The 18,852-nt window shown below is 43.1% G+C and overlaps 2 protein-coding genes across 5 annotated transcripts in view; one reads left to right on the top strand and one right to left on the bottom strand.

Annotated features, from left to right (window-relative positions):
• The window catches only part of pomgnt1 (protein O-linked mannose N-acetylglucosaminyltransferase 1 (beta 1,2-)), a 94,109-nt gene that overhangs the window by 18,554 nt on the left and 56,703 nt on the right, over nt 1-18,852 (top strand). The window contains exon 22 of one of the 2 annotated variants that reach the window (XM_071486608.1): nt 5,948-6,450. The exons of the other annotated variant lie outside the window; for it this stretch is intronic. Within the exon in view, the coding sequence (XP_071342709.1) occupies nt 5,948-6,113 (166 nt within the window). The 3' untranslated portion in view covers nt 6,114-6,450. Of the gene's footprint in view, nt 1-5,947; nt 6,451-18,852 lie in introns of those variants that run through there. 2 annotated transcript variants of the gene reach the window in all.
• LOC139626307 (tetraspanin-1) lies at nt 1,005-17,646 on the bottom strand. Of its 3 annotated transcripts, XM_071486612.1 has the most exons (8): nt 17,144-17,646; nt 16,700-16,762; nt 12,191-12,397; nt 9,546-9,620; nt 4,792-4,890; nt 2,978-3,121; nt 1,774-1,857; nt 1,005-1,351 (listed from the first exon to the last, which is right to left on the bottom strand). In XM_071486612.1, the coding sequence occupies exons 2-8, from the start codon at nt 16,754-16,756 to the stop codon at nt 1,292-1,294; spliced, it is 726 nt and encodes a 241-aa protein (XP_071342713.1). In that variant the 5' UTR covers nt 16,757-16,762; nt 17,144-17,646; the 3' UTR covers nt 1,005-1,291. The 3 variants fall into 3 exon arrangements, 2 of the variants coding, with proteins under 2 accessions (XP_071342713.1, XP_071342712.1); XM_071486611.1 differs by lacking the exons at nt 16,700-16,762; nt 17,144-17,646 and having other exon boundaries at nt 12,191-12,995; XR_011692198.1 differs by lacking the exons at nt 16,700-16,762; nt 17,144-17,646 and having other exon boundaries at nt 1,308-1,351; nt 2,305-3,121; nt 12,191-12,995.

The following is an 18,852-nucleotide window of genomic DNA, read 5'->3' as shown; positions in this document are numbered from 1 at the left end:
CAGACGCAGATGAAAGGAAGCTGGTTTCTGGTTTAGCATCTGTGATGAAAGCACTGAGATAACCTGCTGCCTGGCTCAACAATGCCCTGCCTTCTGTCTATTGTCAGGCCTTTTATTGGTCAATATTTACTCAGCCGTCTGTCACAATGCATGTGGTCTTCAAGGGTGGGAGATGGAACAATTCCTAATAAAATTCAGGACAAAAGATGCACCGAGCTCTGCTGCATCCTCTCACATACGCAGCCTGTCACGCAGAGGAAGCTTGAAATATATGTTTCTAAATGATAAGAGGCAGCACAGTGTTTTTTATTGAAAATAGAGATAAATGGTGGCCTTAAAGACGTCATCGACAATCATAGATGGATTATGAGATAAAGGGCCCCTGTGCACAGTCTTTGTTGTCATTTTGCATCTCTTTCTAAACATTTGGCATGTTTTTGTGGTCACTTTAGCTGTCATCATACATTTCTTTGTAGTGGTTTTCTGTTTCTTTGTGGTTATTTCACAGCTTTTTGGTGTTGTTTTGTGTCTGTTTGTGGTTGTTTTGATCTTTGTCTTGTCCCTCTGGTTTTCTTTCAATGACATTTTGCAGGTGAAGCCCAGGGGCCTCCATGTCTGTACCTCACCAGCCTTAATCATGATAAACCCTTTTTCAACTTCTTTAAGTTATTTGTTTGTTTGTTGTTATGAAAAAGAAGTCAGTAAGAGATGTGAGTCAGAGTTGTGGCAAATCGTAAACTTAAATTTGTGTTTACAATAACCAAAAAGTTAAATGCTAATTTAACAGGCCAGAATGAAATCCCCCCTTTCAGTACCATGGAGAGCGTCACTCACTCTGCTGAGCGGGTAGTGGACTGTGAGTTTATAAGAGATTTGTTCTGCTGGAAACATGCCACAAAACTGGAGGCTAAAAGAGGCTGAAAAGCTCTGTAGATCTGTGGCTGTCACTATGAGCAACTGCTTTCACATTGTAGTTATTATCCTTCTTTAATAAAAAAAAAGTTGTTTGAAATATTTTATTGACATTTAAAACGATGGGATATGTACATTTGTAGCTGCTCATATAAAGGCAGGTAGTATCTAAAACGTTTTACCACACATAACACAAATATTTAAGAGGTTTTGCATCATAAACACAATTTCATAGTGAAACTAAAGGTTTCTCTGAAAGAAACGAGACTGTGAAAGACAGCATGAACACGACATTGTGTACTGTTGATTTTAAAAACTGAACCACATGTGATCCATCTATGTCAGGCTTGCCATGTTTTCATGATTCTCTGGAGGAGTCTCAGCTGACTCTGTTGTCCAGGTGGCAGTACAGGTACATGGACACTATCATGGCGGCAATCTGAGGAAACAAGATGTTGGACATTTTAATTTGTTGATGCAATATAATGTATTTACCAAAAGAAAAGAAAGCTGATTATTAGCAATGTTGAAACTGCTCACATTGCCACAGAGTTAACTCTTCACACATATAAATCAAAAATATCACACAACAGTTCCACATGAGCAATTTGAGCAATTACTGCTAAAAAGTGCTTCTCTTACACCTCTCACATGGTGCGTCTTGCTAATTAGACTAAAAGCTGCCTCCATAGCAAGACATGACAACATGCATCTCACATAATAAAGATATTTTCACCAAGAACAAGATCCTGGCCCTGCAATTTGGAGCTGTGTGATTCACACCTCACAACTGTCTTTCAGCCAGTGAGCACATTCAAACTCTCACTATATATTATTCATTTCCATTTTGTGTTATTTTACCTCTAAGACTCCGATTCCTGCTGCGATTCCTCCCACAATGTTAGCGTGCTCTTTGAGGGTCTCCAGGATGTGTTTAAAACAGCCCTGTGGAGGAAAGACTCACAGTATAAACAGCTGATCTCAAATCAACAGGACACACATTGACATACATGTTTTCATTGTAAGGAAATTAGGGACACCTGCAACAACCATCACTCAATCTACTGAATGTTTGCAATTAATCATTTGGCCATATTCAGTATGAATAAATAATGAAAATCCCCAGTTTAGCCCCAGAAAACAATGTTGGTTGGTCGTTTCAGCACTTTGATGTAGACTGAAATATCTGAACAACTGTTTGATTGATTCCCATTAAATCTGACATTCATACATTCATGTTCTCCTTCGGATGAATCATAGTAACATTCATGGCTCTGACTTTTCCTCTAGTGCCATCATCAGGTCAAAATGTCACTGCTGTCCTTTGAGTTAAGCGGTAATTCATTAACATGTTAGCATGCTACACTAAGACAGTGAGCATGGTAAACATACCTGCTAAACATCAGCATGTTAGCATCGTCATTGTGAGCATGTTAGCATGCGGACATTAGCATTTATCAGGAAGCACTGTTGTGCCCAAGTGCAGCCTCACACAGCCGCTACTGTTACTGACTATTCACCCAGTTGCCAGTTTATTAGGTACACCTGGGCGTAGCCTCCATGACATCACCCACAGGACTCTGTAGAGAGGTTTTGAAGCTCAGAGTGGGCTGCTCCACCGTTGCCATCTTGGCAGTGATTGGCTCCACCTAGCGCCATTCAGACTCACACATGGACAAAGAGGTGGGGCTTCTGTGGATCCGAGTCTTCGGTGTATGTCAATTTAATAACTGTGTCGAGCATACACGCCTGTTAGCATCGTTAGCATAGCTGACAATTTCGGCGTCTTGCTCAAAGGCTAAAGTGGTCATTAGAGGAGCTGCCGTTTTTGGCTCTTCAGTGTTGGCTTCAGTTTTCAGTCCTGGCGGTTGGTGGTTGTGTAAAACTAATGCAGACTAACACGACAGCCTGTGATAAATCCTACATTTGTTGATGTTGTAATTTTCAGTTTTTGTATTTCACTCTACTGACAGGGAGAGGCTCCTCATATTTTGTCCAACCTATTCATACCAAAAAGCCTGTACTTGTTTCTGAAGCTCACCCAGGGCGGTGTTTTGCGTCTCACCTGCACAGCGCTGCGGTCGGCCTCGTCGCGGCTGCAGGGGGTGCTGTTGGTCCAGCAGCAGCTGGGCGGCAGGCTGCCTCCATTCTCGTTTTCAAAGTTAGAGCCCACAAAGTCTGTGTAGTTGGTGAATCCGCAGCACTTCAGCTGGGAGAAGGATGAAAACACAGCGACATCACACAGTCGGAAAACACTTGAGGGAAGAGTTTTGTGCATAGTGATGTAGTTTCTATCCATCCATATAACTTTTATTTATTGTACATTCGTGTAGTTAAACTTTGAATCATGAAAGTTTAAAAGCTTTTCTGCTTCATGATGCTCAGAGTTCAGGTCGTCAACCATTGAAAACCGTGAACAATGAAGTCTGTGTGTTATCTCCAGTAAAAATGACTCTGTCTCAGGGGCACCACTTTGCTTTCAGTTTGACAGATGTTACTTTGAGATGCTTTGAGCACTAAATTCCACTCACCTAAAAAACCCTTAAGTAAAAGAAACTGGAGAATAGCTAGACTCGACACAATGAATTGTAGGTGTGAAAATATGTTTTTTTTTACAGCACAAGCTCTGACTTTTCTTGAAGGTTTTATTATACTTTACCACTGTAAACATAACCATTGTTAGCCTGTGACACCAGTGAGAATAAAAGCTTCTTATTCAGAGAGGTAAAGTAAGAGATGGAGGCTCCTCAGTTACCTTGGCCGAGGCTGTTGCGAGCTGAGGTGAACTCATTGACAAAAGCAGATGGATTGTATGAACAGTGTATAGAGCTGAGCCTCTGTTTGTTTGATTTCACTTGAAAAATTTAAGGTTTGAACTTTAGCTGCTGACAGTTTGTTTGAGCTGTTTTCTTAGAGCGGCTCGGTTGAGGACACAGCAGAACAATGCTACATAGAGAGCCTGTAATCAGCCCCACTCCCCAAACTGAACACCACGAAAATCAATTTAAAGGTTCTGTAAAGAGATTTTAAACAACAAAAAAAACTATTTAAAGATATAGTGGAGTCATAACATCCTGAACAGACGAAGCCACACCCCTCTGTGTCTGTTGTAATCTGAGTTTCTCTGTTCTGTGTTTTGGTAGCCGGGCTTATAGCGTGTGTATGTAAGTGCACATATGTGTCACTCATGTTAAACTGTTGGTCCTCCCCATGTTTATAAACACACAGGCACTGCCCACACGTGAGATGACACAGTGCAGTATGTAGCGTTCAGGTGAAAGTGACCTTCCAGAATTTCCTCCACTAAAGTCTCTGTCAGTGTCATTTGTACAGCTGGTTCCATTGGATCAGTCCAAGACTGAATCTCTCTCCCAGTCCGACTGTGGATCGAGTCCTGGTCTGTACTGAGGTGGAGAACCCTACCAGCTGCTAAAAGCTCCAGCTGGACTCTGGTTTTCCTCTCCTCCATGTGTCAGTGACTTGATGCTACATGATGTTTCATTAGTGACGGCTACAGTAGCATGATAACGTTCGCTAACTTGCTGTTACCAATTTTATGAATGTCTTTGGCAAAAGTTGCTATTGCTAACTGGCTAACTGTCAGCATTGCCATGGAGCATATCACGGGAATGCTAACGTGGGCTAACGCGTTAGACCTTTTTTTTTGTTGGCTCTCGTGTCCACAGGGTAACTTTATTCAGTTGCGCCTCTTGTTGTGTGTTTAGTGGGTCTAGTGCGACATCTAGTGGCAGTGACGATCTTTAACTGAATCTTTAAAACCTGATCAGAAATATTAAGTGTAGCCTACACACATGCGCAGAGCTAAGAAATGCAAAACCCGTTTGTTTGTTAAAGTGCAGAACCTGAGACACACTGTACCTCTGTCATGGTGGTGTTCCAGATCTTAGTCACCACGGGATCACTCCCATAATTCTCCTGTAAAGCAGGGGTGGCCCATGCTCTGAGGATCCCTTCAGCCTGTGGAAAACACACACACACACACACACACACACACACACACACACACTTGTGAGGAGCCTCGCTGACATGATTCATTTCCAACCTTGACCTACACTCATTTCTGATTTAATGTTCAAAGCAAAGTCTTAATCCTAAACTTATCTACAAAAAGTTTTCAAAAATGTCCCCACCTGTTTAAAATAAAAGCACTGTCCTTAAAAGTTCACTTAACAAAAAATGTTTTATCTTCAAAAAATGTCCCACTTTCTAACATGTCCTAATTTTTTCCACAACATGAATCTTCTGACTCCATTAAAGGTGAAAAGATCCACTTCTCAGCAGCCCCATCAATTCACGGGGTCGCCGTCCTTCCTGCAGATGATATGCAAATACACTGATAGAAACGCAGAGCTTTTACTGTCCACCAGTCACACACACACACACACACACACACACACACACACACACTGTGGAAGCCCCTGAAAATAAAACACTGCAGCTGATTTCCCGGGCAGGAGAGGTAATTCTCTGGGAGTCACATATTCATCAGAAATTAAATAAATCTTCTCTCACACAAAGCACCTGGGAAATAAACGGCCCCCGCCTGGCACCTGGAAAAAAATGAAAATAAATCAAAAAATGGACGAGCCATTATTCTCCATTCTTCTCCTTTTTATGGTTGTAAACGAATGGAGGGGGTGGGGGTGGGGGGCATTTACATATATATAGATGCTCCTGACGTCTTTGGTCGGGACACATTTTCTCTGATAGTTGTGTTTATCCAAAGTGTGAAAAAGGCAGGTCAGGTTTCAGGCTGGGGAGAGTCTTTTGTTGTGGAGAAATTCCTTCACAAACACACAGGTTAGCTTCTTTCTCACCTCCTCCTCCTCCTCCTCCTTCTTCTTCACTCTGTTTTTTCCATTCTGATAAATAATCCTGTCGCGTACAGTCACACAAAGACCTACTTGATGAGGAGGGAGAGTGTGTGTCACTGTATGTGCATGTGGCCACGTGCAGCTGTGTGTTTGTCAGCTTCATGTGTCTGAGTGTGTGTTTTTTCTTTCTGTGTGTACAGTGAAGGGGGGCAGGCGTGCGAGACGCCCGAGGGGATGCTGGGATACACGCCACAATTAAAAGTGCCCCCCAAGAAGCTGGGAGAGTGGCTGAGATCAGAGAGGGTTATTACCAGTGGGCTAATTCATCACTGTCACTCGGCCCCGCGCCTCGCCACATCCTGTTAAACACACACTCACATGCTTACACACTGATGGGCCCTCACACACACAAACACACACACACACACACACACACACACACACACTGTGGACAGTCAGGACAAAGCCTGCATCAACACACAGCACAGGAGGCGATAAGACATCTATCAATACAGCAGAGTGAACACCTTCCACACACATGATAAAAATCTTCAGCCTCATGTGTTATTGATCTCTTGTTTTCCAGTGTGTTGTTGTTTCTCAAATAATTATCGATATCTTTTACTGTAGCGACTCGCCGGCTGCTAATTGGTTGTTGTTCCCTCAGATGGAGGGCAATAAATGAAAACCTTTGTCATAAGATAGGACATGCTTGGTGGTGTGTTTGTATGCAATCTGAAAATACAAAAGCAAAAACCTACCTGCTTTATTTACCATCAACAAAGCCTCTCATATTTTATTATTGCATTCAAGAGTTGAGCATCAGTTGAAATAAAAGACCTTTCATGGTTGTCCTGAAGAGTCTTTCAGGATTCTGGGAACTTCCTCAGGACAGCATGAAGTGTCTTTATTTTCAGTGATCAGCTAGGAGTTGGGGTTGTGTTTGTGTTGACCTGACAAAGCTCAGTCTGTTATTCACACAGAAGACAGAACATCTGGCTCTTTAGCTGCTAAATGCTCCACGATGTTCACCAGCTAGTGACTAATCACATCTGCTCTGCTTCACAGCTGCTGTTTGGCTCTGGGTAGGTTAGTGCACACCAGGGTTGGATTAAAAATACCTGCCTGCTGCAGCTGGAAACACTGAGACTGAACCAGAACAGTGAAGCTGTGCGCTGTAAAAATCAAAACAATGAGCTGAAAGATGCTAAAAAGCTGCACAGAGCTGCTGGAAACTGAGCTCTTGTTTGCCTTATACTCTACCCAAAGTGTTTTTTCACCATTCTTCATATAAAGATATTGATTAGTGGAGGTTTAAAGCTTTGAAGTAATTGGAGTCAGTCATCTTGCATGACTAACTCCAGCTGCTCTTCCCTCCTCCTGACGAGAAATGAAAGCAAACAGAAATCTGTGCTGGATTACATTTTGAGAGCACATTCCTTCACTGCACCCAGACGTCAGGGTGATTCATTAAACGCCACATCACATCTATTTCATTAATCCACCGTGAAGTCCATATCAGCCCCGATAATAAATCTCCACCCTGGTCACTTCCGAATCACTTGGAGGGGGGGACAGAAAGAACAACCATGAACACTGACGGCCTCTCATAATGCCTGCTGGAATTGCTTATTAAATCTCAGTTATTCGGACCACCTGAAGGTTATTGGCTCTTCGGTTAGATGAGCTGCGGAGGCCTGGCGGCCAACAGGCAGATTTATGCCACAGATAAGTAGAACAGAATAGATCAACACTATATTTATTGTCTCCTTTCATTGTCTGCGCCTCTTTCTCTTACTTATTGACACAGGCTGCCATATATATGCATATTAGATGTATATTGCCCATATTCATTATTCTGATGCTATTGTGTTTACTGTGTCTTATCAAAAGCAGGAGATGGACAGCTGCTCTCTCGCGCTCATATCCGTGATGGAGCTGACGATGTCCTTTGTGTTTGTAATGAACAGATGATGCTAAAGCTAGCAAACAGCGCGTTAAATTGGCTCTAAACCATATCTGTGATCTCCTTAAGGAAGACAAATCTGTGAGTTATGTCTCGCATTCCACTGAGCTTTAGACGGGAGCTCACGCCTCCCTCTGCCTTGTCGATTCGCCTCCTGCCAGATGCCGTTTACATCGCTCGCCTTGGTTAGCTTGGCTTTTGTAAATGACAGGTGAGAGATGGGGCAGATTTATTTCAACAAAACTGCCTGAGCAGCAGCAGCAGCGAAGCCAGCTCTGCCTCCAAGGACACACACACACACACACACAAACACACACACGCTCGCTCTCACAGCGTCTTTCACTTGGGATTGGACACGATCAGAATTTGCAGGAAAGCAGAGACAGTGGGAGAAGTTAGAGGCAGAAATTAACACTGCAAAAAATTTCTCTTGCTGTTTTTGTCGGTAGTTGAGTCATAAATTAAAAATCTAAGAATTCAGTAAAAATCTTTTTAATAACAGGAATAAATCTGTCACAGCCGAAAGTTCACTTTGTATTTTTGATTCATCTACATGGTCTGTTTGAAAAAATGCTGTTTGACGACCTTAAGTGTTTGCATATGTTAATTTCTCCTGGTGGTCAGAGCAGGTTGAGGTGGGTTATAAAACTTTCTGATGGCTTTCTCCTGGTCTCGTGTCTGCTGCACGCTGTCGGGGAAGGGTCGGGAGCTCAGACTGCTGCTAACCTTGTCTTGTTAGCTGTAGAGAGGAGGAGACCTCTGTCAATAATTCAGATCCAGGTTAAAACCTCCTGAACCACTGACACTGAAGAATCCAAACTGGGAGAAGCTGACAACTGAGACACAACTCCCATGATCCCTTGCTACTTCACAATGTGACCAAACGCAGTCTTTAGTTCTTGTTTTGATTGAGAGACCCTTAGTGGCAGAAGTTACTGCGCAATGTTGCGTCAACATTGGGAGAAAGGAAGACGTTTTTTCCTGATGGGCTGAGGCGCTTAACTCTGCAGTGATGTGTACGTGAAGCTGCCACTTCCAGCTGCAGTTGTACCTCACACAGCCACAAGATGTCACTTGTCAGTGAAACGTGAACACAGATGGTTGAAGGCGTTGGAACAGTCTTCAGCTGTTTCTGATATTTTTTGCAGTGCAGTTGCAGCTCAAACTGGTTTAACCAACAACAGAAACACAAACTGAAATGAAACTCAAATAAAATTCCCAAGCAGCGCATCCGCTCCTCCCTGCAGATGGCTGTGTGTTAGATTACCTCTCTCAGTCCTGGGGCCTCAGATACATCGTCTGATTGGATAAAAAACTCCACTATCTATTTTCTTTATTAGGATCCCAGTCTTCACTAACCTCCTTTTATGCAGCTCATTTGAAATCCTTGTAATTATTATACAAGGGACTAAGTGGAAATAGAGCATGTGCATGTGTGTGTGTGTGTGTGTGAGAGAGAGAGAGAGATGGCGACACATATGTAAATAGGCTGTTTTGCATATAAAATGCTTTAGCTTCAATATTCCCGAGTAATAAATTGCTCAAAGTGAGAGACAGCGCACACAGCCCCGGGCTATCCCGGAGTCATTAAGTAGCCGAATGTAGTGAGGCGGACATAAAGCCAGTAATTCAATGATGGCCGCGGCTATGATGGAGAATTTACATGGAGATAAAATCCAGGGAGTGGGACGAGGAGGTGAGAGGGTGAAAGAGAACAACAGAGAGAGGGGCGAGGAGAATTAAAGAGACAAAGGGAGGGAGTGAAGCGGAGGAGGAGGGCTGGGGCATCATGAGGCTGTAAACGGGGGGGGGGGTTGAAGTGGGGAACTTACAAATGAAGAGTAGGCCAGAGCCACGACTCCTGCTGCCACTTCAGCAATGAATATGATGAGGATGATGGAGAAGAACTGCATGGAGGGAAGAAGAGGAGAGGAGGATTTAATATCACTAATAATAATCTTGTTTTTTTGGGAGGAAATTTAGTCACAAATTCACAATTTAAAAAAAAAATCCAGTTTGTTGCAGCAAGGGTTTTCTTTTCATACTTTGCTCAACTATTTCTTTTATCAGATGCAATAACATTAGGACATTTTGTGTATAAAATGATTGATGAAAGATGCTCATCCCAGAGTCCAAGGTGACATCTTTAAATTCCTTGTTCTTAGAGCAAACCTGGAGCCAACAAATGATTAAATTTGAAACCTGCCTGATGTTTATTCTTAGCAATGTCACCATGTTCCCAGATAATTATCAGTGACAGAAAAACTGGAATTACTTTCTACACTTACGTCACATTAACTATCACCTCCCCTTTCGTATTTGGCAATAAAGACCACATAGAACGACTGAATAATAAAATCTTGATTAAAAAATGTGACTATACTTTTTAATGTTGTAATCTGGTCAGATTTCTGATTTGACCTCATGACCTCAGTGTTTGGCCACAGCTTTTAAATTAGCTTTAAAATGTAAAGACTTTCATTTCTTCTGTTTTGTTCCTTTGTAACTTGAGCATTTTTGGGTTTTGGACTGTTGGTCGGACAAAACAGGGAATATGAAGATATTTCCTTAGGCTTTAGGAAATGGCGAGTGGTATTCAATCTAAACTATCAATCCATTTATTAAAAAAAAACAATTAAAGAAAAATCTTTAAGATAAAATAATAATAATCAAACTAGAATTACCACCACATGGTTGTATTGCTGTGTGATGTCTTAAAAGCTAAAAAGTGGTCACAGTGACCTTGACCTTTGACTCCAAAATCTAATCTGTTCATCCTTGAGTCCAAGTGAATGTTTGTACCAAATTTGAAGACGTTCCCTCAAGACACTACTGAGATATGGCGTTCACAAAAAGGTATGGACGGTTGTACAGACAAACAACCCGAGAACACAAAGCCTCCGGTCCTGGCTGTCGCCGGCATGGAGGCATAATAAAAAATCAGATTGAAAAGATTGAAAATAGAATAAAGGGAACCAGAATCTGTTAAGATAAAATAAATGTGTTTATATATATATTTTTTTTCTTTGGTAAAGCACCATAAAAAATTCTGATGTTGTAATCATCAGCACATCTGAATACCCAGGGCCCCTCACATAGTTATTGTTGTGTGTAACAGTCACAGTGGCGGTAAAGCTTGGCTGATTTTGGAGACGGACGATAAGGAAACGCGGAGCCTGAATGATCCGTTCTATCAGCTTGTCCATTCTTTTTGTTCAGTCCATTACAGCTGTCTCATGTTGAGCCTAATGTGCGCTGCATCGTCGCAGGATCTGCTGCACCCTCATCATTCAGCTCAATGGGAGATGTGGGGGCTCTGCGGGGGGAAATGTACTGCTTCTGCTCCTCATTAGACTCACTGCAGTGGACTAAGAGGTAGTTAGATCTGTTGTTAATGAGCATAATAATGTACACTTTGCTGTTCGGGGGAGGGTGGTGATGCTGATGTGGATGAGGCAGGAGGGGCAGATCTGGATATTAGCTGGGCTGCTGATGAGTCGGACGTAAATGTAAGGATGGGTGAGATCCTGAATGTGGAGCAACTGCGTGTAAAAGCACCTCATGAACCCATGAACGATCATTTGTGGTGTTGTACTCAGTTTAAGGGCAATGAGACACAAGATATGAATAGATGACATCTCACTATCCCTCCTGACTCTTCCTTCTTGGTTGAATTTCCTTGTCTATAAACATCCAGCAGACGCAGGCTGATGTGATGTGTGCTGTTTGGGGCTGAGCAGGTCGTGCACACTGGGTCTATCAGCACCTGTCTGATGAAAGACTGAATGACATAGTAAATGTGCCACAAAGCCAAAACAGGAGCTAAAAGAAGCTAAAAAACTCAGTAGAGCTACAAAGCTGGTGGTAATTCTCAGAGGATTACACGCTGCATGTGGAGATTAAACATCTGTTGTTTTTGCTAACAGCTAGCGGACACACTACTTTTGCATTCAGTTTGTCTGTGTCACTGTTCAAATCGTCAGATGTCAAAAAAGATGGAGGCACCTACTATAGCAGGGGCTATAACTGAGGTAATTTTCAGTACACTGGCAGGTGTGTGTCTGCGCACAGATTTGCCACTATAGCTTCACAATATGCAAGATACTCACAAAACTGAGTTCAAGTTCCAAGATGGGTGTGGTCCGACCCATGAGTTCTCATGTAATAATGTGGTAATGACCACTGAGTGATAATTGGTCAGAACGTCAGCCTCATCATGGCTGGTGTGATCCCATCACGAGATGGTCTCTAGTTTTGACAAACCTTTGGGAAGTTTACCATTCTGTTATCCTGCATCGTTTATTTACAATGATGCTAGTAAAGAAAATGGCAGATCTGTCAGATCTGATTCACAAGATTAGACTTGACTCGGGGGCTTTTTGACTCACATAAATCATCAACATTTTGGGGGAAGCTGACTTTCAGCTTGAGTCTGCATTTGAATGGACGTGACGTAAAGTAGGTCTGATACACCAACCGTGAGTAGCAGACATTTGCTCTCCTTGTGGGCCCCACAGCAGCCCAGGAGCCCCAGCAGCACCAACATGACCCCGATGGCGATGCAGAAAAAGCCCACGTTGATGAACTGCATTCCTTGGCTGGCGAAAGGCCCCAGCAGCTTCAGAAAGGAGCCTCCGTCCACACTCACCCAGATCCCCATGGCCAGCAGGGTCAGGCCCCCCAGCTGCAGGAGGAGCCGGGAAAACATGATCAGCATACATATGTGCAAAAAAACTATGCATGTGCATGTATGCAGCCCACAAATCCCTGTCATTTATTAAAGTGGGACACTGAGCAGGCAGCTTTCCAGAGGTTGTAATCCACACTTAACAATGGTGAGTAAAATGTCAATCATTTGTTTGCCTGGCAGTCATTCAGACGGGGTCAAGTCAACAGCTCTTGAGGGGGTAATAGGTTTTGGAAATGAGGAGCTGTCTTACATCACTAACTCTGTCTTACTATTACCTCTCACTGACACCATGGCACTTCAATATCCTTCCCTCCATTCAGAGAGCAGGATTTCTTTTGTGAGACTCAGAGAGGTGCTGCCTCTGGCTTCCCATTATGTATTGAAGCAAAGCAACAACTTGGCCTCTTTTCACCTCTCTGAAGGAAATGACCACCTTTATCTCCCCACTCGTGTCACACAGGCATAATGGACAGAAATCCATTTAGTGATCAACTTGTGATGGTGGATAAAGCCAGCTTTGGAGTCTACAGACATAGGGTAAGAGATTATAGCCTGGACGGTGAAGATGAGAGAAACTAAGTGAACACAAAAGGCAGGAATTTTTTCTTTCTCAGATCTGCATCAACAACAAGTCAATAAGGAGGGTAGAATAAAAACATTTTTAAGGCCATCATCAGAGAATGAATAGTAGGTAAACATCTTTTATCTCTTCTTCATGGTCTCTGTTCATGTCCGACAACAAGGTGAGCAGCCATTAGGGCGTGAAACTGGTAAAACCTGCTCATAACAAACAAATTCAGAACTATGTCACATGTTTCACATTACAGACTGGAAATTACCCGATCCCACTCTCATTATCTCTTCACTCTCTCTGCCTGCCTCTCCCTCCTCATGTCTCCACCTCTGACCTTCTCTCTCCTCTTTTTTCCCTCCACCCTTTTATCCTCCTTCCTCCACTCTGTGTTTTTCAACCCGCGCTCCTTGCACTGAGTGATTTCTTCTTCTTCCCTCCATCTCTGCAGAAACCATGTTTGAAACCTGATATTATCTGTCAGACTCCATCAGAGTCACTGCAGTCACGGGGCCCCCCCTCTACTCTCCATCAGGCCCTGACACTCCACACCTAACGTCAGATGCTGACGTCTCCCATGTGGAAATCACCCCCCCCCCCCCTTTTCTTTGTCTCTTTCCTGCTCTTCTATCTATTTTTACTCTCTCCGTCGTTCCATCTCTCCCCTCCTTTCACTCTGGGGTTTCTCTTCTCATCTCTCGAACCTGTTCAGTGCCGTCATTGCACTGTTATCTAAATGCGATACGACAAGCATATTCCCCTTCTAACTCCATGTCTGCCACCATCATCCCTCACCAGGCATAATTATAGCTGGCACACTGTCTTTTTTTTTTTTTTTTTTTGGAAGATGGTTAATCCCTTTGATGGTGGTGTGCCACATGCAGGTGGATGCCCTGTCAGTTGAACACACACGTGGCAAAAGGACTGGAAGTAAATCAGGTTTTTGAAAGGGTGGGGGAAAAGAAGAAGCAGTGTCCTATCTATGGAGATGGGAAATATAGCCTATTAGGGTCAGAGGAGAGGGAATGAATAACAGGCTGCAGAATGGAAGGCCACAGCCTCCATAGAGGGGGAGGTGAATGGCAGAAAGAGATAGAAAGATACCGAGGGAGTGGAAAAGAGAACAGGCCCGTCCCACCGCAATTGAAATGGAATTGGTTCTTTGAAAGGCCCGAAATGAGAAAGACATCAGTTGAGTATAAAACCCATCTTCATGGGTCATATTACTGTGAACAGACAATCTGATTAAGTCCCAACACTCAACCTCGGATCTGCACACACAGCAAACACGGAGACACTTTTAATTTCCAATGCATTTAGAGCGGTTCCACGGCAACGTCAAGTCACAGTCCCACAGCAGAGGAGCTAAAATTTTAACAACCACAGATCCCAGTGGTCCTCTGTGTTAATCTTATGTATGATCAGTCTATGTTTCCATATGACCATAGTTCCCTAAACTTTCTCAGACACTGGCGTTTAATACACTGCAGGTTTGTACTGAGGTTGTGTGGACCCTCTCTACAGGCGCGAGAGACAGAGGGAGGATGGGTGGACCTGGTTGCTGTCAGGAAATGGAGATAGCTAGTGTCTTCCACACCATGTCATGTCGTGTTTTGATTGCTTGGTTTGGGGGTTCGTAGCAGCTGTCACACTGTACGGATTTGGTCTTGATATTCAGGCTCTAGTCTGTCGCTGTCTCACAGGACTCCTGGCTGTGAGAACGTGGCATTGGGCCAGCGTAACCTGGCCCCTAGGTGTTGCTGCTGCACAGATGACTTGTTAAGGTTAAAGGCTAGGTTAGCCTTCATTCAGTTCTTAAAGCACTGTTGTATTAGAGAGACTTTAAACTATCCTTTAGGCAAAGTTTGCAAGTTTAAGTTAAGGTTCAGAGAAACATAAATGGATGGGGAAACAAAACTTAGTGCTATGACAGGAAATTTGTAAATCAAAAAGCACCTAACTGTTCTAACTGAAGTATTTTGCTTCCTCAATTCAGAGCTGCAGGGATGATGTATTTTTGTAGGCCAACCCAGATACTAGCATCACCATTGTTCCCTCCAAAAACAGCATCATCGGATTTCTCCATTGTCTTTTAGATTGTAACAGAAAATCAGCAACAGTTTCTGATCCTGACAGGTTTGGTTCAGCAGGATCATCTTCACTAATGACTCCACTTTATGATGTTTGAAGCCCAAATACAATCAGCAGCAGTAAAAAGCTCATGTTAGACTATAAACCAACGACACCACGGTCACATGACTTCACCGTCACCACCACGAACCTTCAGCCTGTAGTTTGATTCAGCTCTGAGCTCTTCTACAGAAGCCTTTCCTCTGACAGAGTTAGTGACAGTTTGTAGAAACACAGCGAGGCTGTAAAGGTGGACTGGTGAGGAGATCGATTTCATGTTGGACTGATGACGTTTAACGTCGGGGTTTTATGTCCTGGGCAAGTTTATTTCTATGGCAACATTCAGACACAAAGCAACTCAAAGTGTTTCACAGAGGCATGGAAACATATTAAAAACAGAACATTACGATGACATTAAAATAGTATTTAAAAACAATAAAAGCCAATTGGAAAATTGGAAATAAAAATATTTAGATAAGTCATATCAAGATTGCCTGAAATCAGGTAAGAAACTTGGGAGACTCTTTGAAAGAAATGCTGCAGTGATAAAAGACATTAAAAACATGCAAATGCAAATATGGATTAAAAAGATGTGACTTATGTAAGTTAATGCTGAGCTGCAGCAAACAATGATGTTTTAAGCCCTGATTTAAATGAGATGTCAAGTGTTCAGGAAGCTTGTTCCACAGGTGGGGAGCAAAGAAACACTGAGTTAACCTGTCCCAGACGACCTGGGAGGTCTGGATGCTTTATATTGTACAAGTAGATTGGAGCTTGTGTTTACCACAGACATCCAATCAAAAACCAGACAACAAACCCAGAGACTCCAGGACCAGGGGACAGGAACTGCTAAAATGAGAACATGTGAGTTTTTCGGTGAAGAGAAACTATAACATTGTTCATATTGAGTTTTGTACTTTATGAATGGCCTCCACTGGAGATGTGTCCTCTAATGAGGAGGAGATGACTCGGACTGCAGCTTCATTGGCCCAAGCGTTTGAATGGTCACGTTTAAGCGTCGTCTTTATGAGCTGAAAAGAATCATTTCACCATTCTGCTCGGCTGGTCAACATTTCAAAGGGACATCATAATCAATGTGCTGCTATGACTTTTAGAGCCGCCGCACCAGGTTCATCAGGCGGCGGCGCTCAGGCAGAAATGGGAGATGTGAGGAAAATGATGACTTGTTCTCTGAGAGCTTCATCTGTGACAGCGGGAGTCCAGGTGGACCCGACTCAGCGGGCGAATTCAGCTTACTCCTGCCAAAGTTTCTCTCCATTTCACAAACCACATTAGTTATCGACATTAAGCCAAAGACGTAGGAGGCAAAATTAGAGGCTTTGAAGTTAATGAGATGAAAATTGCTGCAGTGGAGAGAAAGGAGCATCACTCAGGTCTCCTGGCTCAGCGATCTGAGATGTTTATGTAACGTCTGTGTTTGCATCGAGGGGCGGGAAGAAGGGATTCTCTCTGCATTGTTTGTTTTTTAACTTCACTCACTACTTTCATGTAAAGACTGCACACAATAAATCACACACACACACACACACACTTCATCATATATGAGCATGCAATCAAAGCAGAAATATACTCACAAAGATAAGCAAGTTGAACAAGACCATCATCAATTTGACGAATGTGAAGCAGCCCATTTTAATCTGTAGTAAAAGGAGAAGATAAATTATAGCATTTCTTTTTTCATCAGCCGGGAGCTTCTATCTTTCTCACACACACACTCACACACACACACACACACACACAAATACACACACACACACAATTACACACACACACACTGGGAAACAAAGTCTATCTGGCCAATCTTCACGCGGCTGCTGCGTTATTACATCCAGCCCACATCCCTGTGAAATTACAGTGAAAATGACGTTACTGACAATGAGTCTTAATGATAACAGGCACAGCTGGGAGAAACAATAAAGATATCTGTTAACTGGAGAAAAAGAAGCCAAATTACAGGGAAAAACGTAAAGTGTTTACATCCAGCTGAGACATTACAGCTCATAAAATACAAGTCTTACCCTTAACTGTATTAATGTCTCTTTATATCCACAGCAGATTTAAACCTGTTGTCAGCCTGTATCCTCAGTTTCCAAGAGCAAAACAAACCAGGAGTTTTCTGAGCCTCCGACTCAGGTGTTTCTGTCTATATATATCCTCCGTACAGAGCAGATGTCCACGCAGGTAAAAAGCCTGTGGCGGCGGATCAGAAATCTGATGAGTGCTTTTCCTCAGGCTGGTGGAGCCAGCGGAGGACTGGGTGTGGTCCTGGAGGACACAGGTGACAGCAGCTGAGTGCTGTTCAGGTACAGGTACAGGCTGGCTAGAGTGACAGCTCTGACCCCTGCAGGTACACGGTGACACAGATTCACAGCTCAGGATCATCTCCTCTGGGATTAGAGGCTTGAAAAGACGTACAGTGTCTCTGCAGTTCACCTGTCAGGCTGTGAAAAGACCAAAAATAATCCTCAACACCTGAGACGGGAGAGTCAGAGGTGAAGTAATATGTTCTGCAGGATCGGTAAGGAAGTCGCAACCTCTCAGGACGGGGGGGGGGGGGGGGGGGGGGGGGCTTACAAACTTTTTAATGGGGGGGCAGACAGATTCAGAGAAGTGGTGCATGTTTGTAAAATGATTAAAAATGTGTTGACTCAGATTTAAAGCCTTGATTTTCACAAGACTAAACTGTGCATTATTAATAGCAACGCTGTTATGAAATCAATAAATCACTGATGCGTGTAAGTCCAGTAGCCTACAGCTAAAGACAGATTATGAGACAATGGGCCCCTGGACAGAGACTGGCCCCCCACTTATCCTGTACAGGACCAAATCCAAACAGACTAAAAGACTTGTTTGAAGTTTTTTTTTGGGGGGGGGGGGCTTGTGCCACCCGTGACCACCCCTCTGGCTCCGCCCGTGCTCTACGATTGGGTTTGTCAAGGAGGTTGGTCATCTCTCACAGTGGTGTCATAACAGAACTTTTACAAACCAACTCATGTTGTGTCACATTGGCTCCAATTTCACTACGAGAATCAATGTAAAAAGATTTAAACTCATGTCCTCGATGTTCGCTCACACGTCTTGACTTTTTCTGAACGGTATCAGAGGTGGGAACACGTTCATCAGATCTATCAGTTACTTCACCTGTGAGGTGAAGACCCTGTTTACAAGAGTCTTGTTTTGTGTTGGTAAATCTAAGTGAATTATATATATGGTGAGTTTTTATTTATTTATTTGTATTTATTTTTAATGTAGGGGTCATTAGTAAAGTTGAAATGTATAGAAACATTTCACTTTCTTCTCATTTAGAAAATTAGATAATGAGACGGAGCCTGACAGACTAAGACTGAGCGGTTGGTTAAAAACAAGCAGCTTTACTGTTGATGACTGAGCTTATATAACAGGACAGTGTTGGTGCAGGCAGGACGCTCGTGCTTCACCATCACTGACTGATCCAGAGCTGTGTGGCTCCCTGCTGATATCCAGACCAGCTCCTCCGACTTCAGCAACCATGTACTGTAGATCGCTTGTCCCTTTCCTTTGGTACGACCCATGGGATGGGAATGTACCATTAGCAGGTGTATCAGACCTTTGTTGCCATGGTTGCAATAATAGTTAGGTTTTGGCCCTAAAACTAGTTGGTTAGTTTTGGCAAAATCTTGTGGTCTGGGCTAAAACACGTACTTCCTTAAAGTGAGAGGAGCCTCATCATGGATAACAAACAATGTTG

Source organism: Trachinotus anak, unplaced genomic scaffold (genome assembly GCF_046630095.1).
Source record: "Trachinotus anak isolate AG129_WGS33_773 ecotype Australia unplaced genomic scaffold, CSIRO_AGI_Tana_v1 ptg000010l, whole genome shotgun sequence".
NCBI classification, from domain to species: Eukaryota; Metazoa; Chordata; class Actinopteri; order Carangiformes; family Carangidae; genus Trachinotus; species Trachinotus anak.
The sequence above is the reverse complement of the archived record's forward strand: the minus strand, read 5'-3'. Positions and strand labels throughout refer to the sequence as shown.

Coding starts and splice junctions, on each gene's coding strand:
- LOC139626307 (XM_071486611.1), bottom strand. CDS start 12,487: ATGACAGGGATTTGTGGGCTGCATACATGCACATGCATAGTTTTTTTG. Junction 9,621..12,190: donor GCAAATGTCTGCTACTCACG/GTTGGTGTATCA, acceptor CCCTCCATGCAG/TTCTTCTCCATCATCCTCAT. Junction 1,858..2,977: donor CCGACCGCAGCGCTGTGCAG/GTGAGACGCAAA, acceptor TTTCCTCCACAG/GGCTGTTTTAAACACATCCT.